The sequence below is a fragment of the Oncorhynchus mykiss genome, chromosome 10, assembly GCF_057628025.1.
Source record: "Oncorhynchus mykiss isolate SJ-2025 chromosome 10, ASM5762802v1, whole genome shotgun sequence".
Taxonomy (NCBI): domain Eukaryota; kingdom Metazoa; phylum Chordata; class Actinopteri; order Salmoniformes; family Salmonidae; genus Oncorhynchus; species Oncorhynchus mykiss.
The window spans coordinates 88,970,969-88,978,411 of NC_143031.1; the positions used below are offsets into that span (position 1 = coordinate 88,970,969).

At 42.7% G+C, this 7,443-nt stretch overlaps 1 protein-coding gene across 2 annotated transcripts in view; it reads left to right on the plus strand.

Moving 5' to 3' along the window:
* Window positions 1-7,443, plus strand: part of prom1b (prominin 1 b) — a 61,017-nt gene that overhangs the window by 9,101 nt on the left and 44,473 nt on the right. For both annotated transcript variants that reach the window (XM_090188458.1, XM_090188457.1), the window contains exons 2-4: window positions 3,333-3,394; window positions 5,989-6,015; window positions 7,187-7,392. In XM_090188458.1, coding sequence (XP_090044584.1) covers window positions 3,333-3,394; window positions 5,989-6,015; window positions 7,187-7,392 — 295 coding nt within the window. The remainder of the gene's footprint in view (window positions 1-3,332; window positions 3,395-5,988; window positions 6,016-7,186; window positions 7,393-7,443) is intronic.

A 7,443-nucleotide genomic window follows, 5' to 3' on the forward strand; every position in this document is an offset into this window, starting at 1 on the left:
GTGATTTTTGGGATTTTTTTCTTCTTCATTTTGTCTGTCATAGTTGAAGTGTACCTATGATGACAATTACAGGCCTCTCTCATCTTTTTAAGTGGGAGAACTTGCACAATTGGTGACTGACTAAATACTTTTTGCCCCACTGTAGGTCTACTGTCAGATTTAGCATGTAGGTCTACTGTCAGGTTTAGTATGTAGGTCTACTGTCAGGTTTAGTATGTAGGTCTACTGTCAGGTTTATCAGTTTAGTATGTAGGTCTACTGTCAGGTTTAGTATGCAGGTCTACTGTCAGGTTTATCAGTTTAGCATGTAGGTCTACTATCACGTTTAACAGGTGAGCATGTATGCTGACTGTCGTTCTCCCTCTCTAACCAGGTACTGATTCTGACCCACACCTGTTACAGGTCAACTGCTTGACCAATTAGAGACATTAATCCGTTTTTCAATCAATGTTTCTATCTGCCCGACCAATCAGAGACATTAATCAATGAATCAATCACTGGTTCACCAGGTAGAGAAGTTAACTAGCAGTAGGTCACAATGTTACCTCGGTAACAACAGCAGTAGGTCATAATGTTGCCTCGGTAACAACAGCAGTCGGTCATAATGTTGCCTCGGTAACAACAGCAGTAGGTCATAATGTTGCCTCGGCAACAACAGCAGTAGGTCATAATGTTGCCTCGGTAACAACAGCAGTAGGTCATAATGTTGCCTCGGTAACAACAGCAGTAGGTCATAATGTTGTCTCGGTAACAACAGCAGTAGGTCATAATGTTGCCTCGGTAACAACAGCAGTAGGTCATAATGTTGCCTCGGTAACAACAGCAGTAGGTCATAATGTTGCCTCGGGAACAACAGCAGTAGGTCATAATGTTGCCTCGGTAACAACAGCAGTAGGTCATAATGTTGCCTCGGTAACAACAGCAGTAGGTCATAATGTTGCCTCGGTAATGTCATGTTTATGATAACATCAACACAGCACTGGTATACCAGACCACAGGTAGGCTACTGACGGAATGTGTGTTTGTGTGTGTGTGTGTGTGTGTGTGTGTGTGTGTGTGTGTGTGTGTGTGTGTGTGTGTGTGTGTGTGTGTGTGTGTGTGTGTGTGCCGGGTCACGTTGGAACGGTGCAGTAGGATTGGTGTTTCTAAGTAGCAGGGTCAGAGTTATTAGATTAGAGGCCTAATCAATTATCAGTTAAGCCTTTACTGCGGCTGGCTCTCTCCCTGCTGTCACCTGGTCCCCAGGACTAACACCTTAATCCACCAGCCATATGGCACACACACACACACACACACACACACAGGTAGAGTCCATGTCAACAAGATCTCCCTCTCTCCTCCCCCCATCTCTGTGGCCTCTATTGTACTCGACCTGTTGATGCTGCTGTTAGTGTCACAACCTATATCAGGGTGGTGTGTGTGTGTGTGTGTGTGTGTGTGTGTGTGTGTGTGTGTGTGTGTGTGTGTGTGTGTGTGTGTGTGTGTGTGTGTGTGTCTCTCTCTCTGTCAGGTTGTATAAGGCCCCAGTGTAATCCCTGTGGACATGGCCATATTTATACTCCCTAATACTCTTCACTGGCTGACGAACAAACCTAGTCACTGTCTACCTATATACTGACCCTTACATAACAGGAGGGTGGGACAGGGCAGTGAATTGTAATTCTGTTAGCTGTTAGCCGTTACAGAGTGGTCAGGAGGGTGGAACAGGGCAGTGAATTGTAATACTGTTAGCTGTTAGCTGTTAGCCGTTACAGAGTGGTCAGGAGGGTGGAACAGGGCAGTGAATTGTAATTATGTTAGCTGTTAGCTGTTAGCCGTTACAGAGTGGTCAGGAGGGTGGAACAGGGCAGTGAATTGTAATACTGTTAGCTGTTAGCTGTTAGCCGTTACAGAGTGGCCAGGAGGGTGGAACAGGGCAGTGAATTGTATTACTGTTAGCTGTTAGCTGTTAGCCGTTACAGAGTGGCCAGGAGGGTGGAACAGGTCAGTGAATTGTAATACTGCTAGCTGTTAGCCGTTACAGAGTGGCCAGGAGGGTGGAACAGGGCAGTGAATTGTAATACTGTTAGCTGTTAGCTGTTAGCCGTTACAGAGTGGTCAGGAGGGTGGAACAGGGCAGTGAATTGTAATACTGTTAGCTGTTAGCTGTTAGCCGTTACAGAGTGGCCAGGAGGGTGGAACAGGGCAGTGAATTGTAATACTGCTAGCTGTTAGCTGTTACAGAGTGGTCAGGAGGGTGGAACAGGGCAGTGAATTGTAATACTGCTAGCTGTTCGCCGTCACAGAGTGGTCAGGAGGGTGGAACAGGGCAGTGAATTGTAATACTGCTAGCTGTTAGCTGTTAGCCGTTACAGAGTGGTCAGGAGGGTCTTTTAACTGACCAGACAGTTCTAGACCAGCTTTTACTGACCAGACAGTTCTAGAACATAGCTTTTTACTGACCAGACAGTTCTAGACCAGCTTTTACTGACCAGACAGTTCTAGAAAAGCTTTTAACTGACCAGACAGTTCTAGAACAGCTTTTAACAGGTCAGACAGTTCTAGAACAGCTTTTAACTGACCAGACAGTTCTAGAACAGCTTTTAACTGACCAGACAGTTCTAGAACAGCTTTTAACTGACCAGACAGTTCTAGAACAGCTTTTAACAGGTCAGACAGTTCTAGAACAGCTTTTAACTGACCAGACAGTTCTAGAACAGCTTTTAACAGGTCAGACAGTTCTAGAACAGCTTTTAACTGACCAGACAGTTCTAGACCAGCTTTTAACAGGTCAGACAGTTCTAGAACAGCTTTTAACTGGCCAGACAGTTCTAGAACACAGCCCCAACCCACTTTACCTGTCCCCTCATATTTAAAAAAGTTTCTGTGTCTTTCTGTGTGTGTGTGTGTGTGTGTGTGTGTGTGTGTGTGTGTGTGTGTGTGTGTGTGTGTGTGTGTGTGTGTGTGTGTGTGTGTGTGTGTGTGTACCTGCTGAGCAACAGATCAGGTATTACTGCATCCAATCTATATAAAGACATACTGTCAACATAAAACCCAGCACAGAGCCATGCAATCTCCATAGGAAACATTGGCAGTAAAATGGCCTTACTGAAGAGCTCATTGTCTTTCAATGTGGCACCATCATAGGATGCCACCTTTCCAACAGGTCACTTTGTCAAATTTCTGCCCTGCTAGAGCTGCCCCCGGTCAACTGTAAGGGATGCTATTGTGAAGTGGAAACGTCTAGGAGCTAACGACTGTTGTATATGATTGGCTAATGACTATTGTATTGTGTGATTGGCTAACAAGCGTGTGTTATGTGATTGGCTGAAGAGGTTGTGTTGTGTTCTCAGATCTCATCGTAAAAGTCATCCAACAGAACATGGGAGGGATAAAACTGGAAGACTATCGCAAGGTAGGCTGTGTGTGAGAGAGATATAATCATGTATAACTCACTGCTGTAATACTAACTCTGGGTTATAGAGAGGTAGGCTGTGTGTGTGAGAGATATAACCATGTATAACTCACTGCTGTAATACTAACTCTGTGTTATAGAGAGGTAGGCTGTGTGAGAGAGAGATAATCATGTATAACTCACTGCTGTAATATTAACTCTGGGTTATAGAGAGGTAGGCTGTGTGTGAGAGAGAGATAATTATGTATAACTCACTAACATGCTGTAATACTAACTCTGTGTTATAGAGAGGTAGGCTGTGTGAGAGAGAGAGATAACCATGTATAACTCACTAACAGGCTGTAATACTAACTCTGGGTTATAGAGAGGTAGGCTGTGTGTGTGAGAGAGATATAATCATGTATAACTCACTGCTGTAATACTAACTCTGGGTTATAGAGAGGTAGGCTGTGTGTGAGAGAGATAATCATGTATAACTCACTGCTGTAATACTAACTCTGGGTTATAGAGAGGTAGGCTGTGTGAGAGAGATATAATCATGTATAACTCACTGCTGTAATACTAACTCTGTGTTACAGAGAGGTAGGCTGTGTGTGAGAGATATAATCATGTATAACTCACTGCTGTAATATTAACTCTGTGTTATAGAGAGGTAGGCTGTGTGAGAGAGAGATAATCATGTATAACTCACTAACATGCTGTAATACTAACTCTGTGTTACAGAGAGGTAGGCTGTGTGTGAGAGATATAATCATGTATAACTCACTGCTGTAATACTAACTCTGTGTTATAGAGAGGTAGGCTGTGTGTGAGAGAGAGATATAATCATGTATAACTCACTAACAGGCTGTAATACTAACTCTGGGTTATAGAGAGGTAGGCTGTGTGAGAGAGAGATATAATCATGTATAACTCACTGCTGTAATATTAACTCTGGGTTATAGAGAGGTAGGCTGTGTGTGAGAGAGATATAATCATGTATAACTCACTAACATGCTGTAATACTAACTCTGTGTTATAGAGAGGTAGGCTGTGTGAGAGAGATATAATCATGTATAACTCACTGCTGTAATACTAACTCTGTGTTATAGAGAGGTAGGCTGTGTGTGAGAGAGAGATATAATCATGTATAACTCACTGCTGTAATACTAACTCTGTGTTACAGAGAGGTAGGCTGTGTGAGAGAGATATAATCATGTATAACTCACTGCTGTAATACTAACTCTGTGTTACAGAGAGGTAGGCTGTGTGTGAGAGAGAGATATAATCATGTATAACTCACTAACAGGCTGTAATACTAACTCTGTGTTATAGAGAGGTAGGCTGTGTGAGAGAGAGATATAATCATGTATAACTCACTAACAGGCTGTAATACTAACTCTGTGTTATAGAGAGGTAGGCTGTGTGAGAGAGATATAATCATGTATAACTCACTAACAGGCTGTAATACTAACTCTGTGTTATAGAGAGGTAGGCTGTGTGAGAGAGAGATATAATCATGTATAACTCACTAACATGCTGTAATACTAACTCTGTGTTATAGAGAGGTAGGCTGTGTGTGAGAGATATAATCATGTATAACTCACTGCTGTAATATTAACTCTGTGTTATAGAGAGGTAGGCTGTGTGAGAGAGATATAATCATGTATAACTCACTAACATGCTGTAATACTAACTCTGTGTTATAGAGAGGTAGGCTGTGTGTGAGAGATATAATCATGTATAACTCACTGCTGTAATATTAACTCTGTGTTATAGAGAGGTAGGCTGTGTGAGAGAGATATAATCATGTATAACTCACTGCTGTAATACTAACTCTGGGTTATAGAGAGGTAGGCTGTGTGAGAGAGATATAATCATGTATAACTCACTGCTGTAATACTAACTCTGTGTTATAGAGAGGTAGGCTGTGTGTGAGAGAGAGATATAATCATGTATAACTCACTAACATGCTGTAATACTAACTCTGGGTTATAGAGAGGTAGGCTGTGTGTGAGAGAGATATAATCATGTATAACTCACTAACATGCTGTAATACTAACTCTGTGTTATAGAGAGGTAGGCTGTGTGTGAGAGATATAATCATGTATAACTCACTGCTGTAATATTAACTCTGTGTTATAGAGAGGTAGGCTGTGTGAGAGAGATATAATCATGTATAACTCACTGCTGTAATACTAACTCTGGGTTATAGAGAGGTAGGCTGTGTGAGAGAGATATAATCATGTATAACTCACTGCTGTAATACTAACTCTGTGTTATAGAGAGGTAGGCTGTGTGTGAGAGAGAGATATAATCATGTATAACTCACTAACATGCTGTAATACTAACTCTGGGTTATAGAGAGGTAGGCTGTGTGTGAGAGAGATATAATCATGTATAACTCACTAACATGCTGTAATACTAACTCTGTGTTATAGAGAGGTAGGCTGTGTGTGAGAGATATATAATCATGTATAACTCACTAACATGCTGTAATACTAACTCTGGGTTATAGAGAGGTAGGCTGTGTGTGAGAGAGAGATATAATCATGTATAACTCACTAACATGCTGTAATACTAACTGTGTAACTCTGTGTGTTCTGCTGTTGCAGCCGGAGAACGTTGTCTTAATGCTACAGGTAAAGTCACCATACAGCCACTATAATACACCCACAGCCACTATAATACACCCATACCCACTATAATAAACCCACACCCACTATAATACACCCACACCCACTATAATACACCTACACCCACTATAATACACCTATACCCACTATAATACACCCACAGCCACTATAATTCACCCATACCCACTATAATACACCAACTATAATACACCCACACCCACTATAATACACCCACTATAATACACCCACTATAATACACACATACCCACTATAATACACCCACACCCACTATAATTCACCCATACCCACTATAATACACCAACTATAATACACCCACTATAATACACACATACCCACTATAATACACCCACACCCACTATAATACACCCACATCCACTATAATACACCCACACCCACTATAATACACCCATACCCACTATAATACACCCACAGCCACTATAATTCACCCACACCCACTATAATACACACATACCCACTATAATACACCCACACCCACTATAATACACCCACACCCACTATAATACACCCACATCCACTATAATACACCCACACCCACTATAATTCACCCACACCCACTATAATACACCAACTATAATACACCCACTATAATACACACATACCCACTATAATACACCCACACTCACTATAATTCACCCACTATAATACACCCACACCCACTATAATACACCCACACCCACTATAATACACCCACATCCACTATAATACACCCACTATAATACACCCACACCCACTATAATACACCCACACCCACTATAATACACCCACACCCACTATAATTCACCTCCTAAGACAGACAGACAGACAGACAGACAGACAGACAGACAGACAGACAGTCAGCCAACCAGGTCTGTCAGACAGACAATCAGCCAACCAGGCCAGTCAGACAGACAGACAATCAGCCAACCAGGCCTGTCAGACAGACAGACAATCAGCCAACCAGGCCTGTCAGACAGACAGACAATCAGCCAACCAGACAGACAATCAGCCAACCAGGCCTGTCAGACAGACAGACAATCAGCCAACCAGGCCTGTCAGACAGCTAGCCAGTCAGACAGCTAGCCGGTCAGACAGGTAGTTATCTCTCTAACCGGCAGGTAGTTCTCTCTCTAATAATGTGGTATCTGTCCTCCTGCAGACGATCTACTATGAGGCGGGCTTCCTGTTGTGTGTGAGTCTGGGCTGTGTATTCCTGGTGTTGACCCCCGTGGTAGGACTGTGTTTCTGTGTGTGTCGCTGCTGTGAGAACTGTGGAGGGGAGATGCACCAGAGACAGGGGAAGAACCCAGACTGTCAGAGAGGATTCTACACGGCCGCTCTCATCACCACCTCCATATTCATCACGTAAGACCTTCCCCTGACCCCTGACCTCTGACCTTAACTCTAACTACCTGT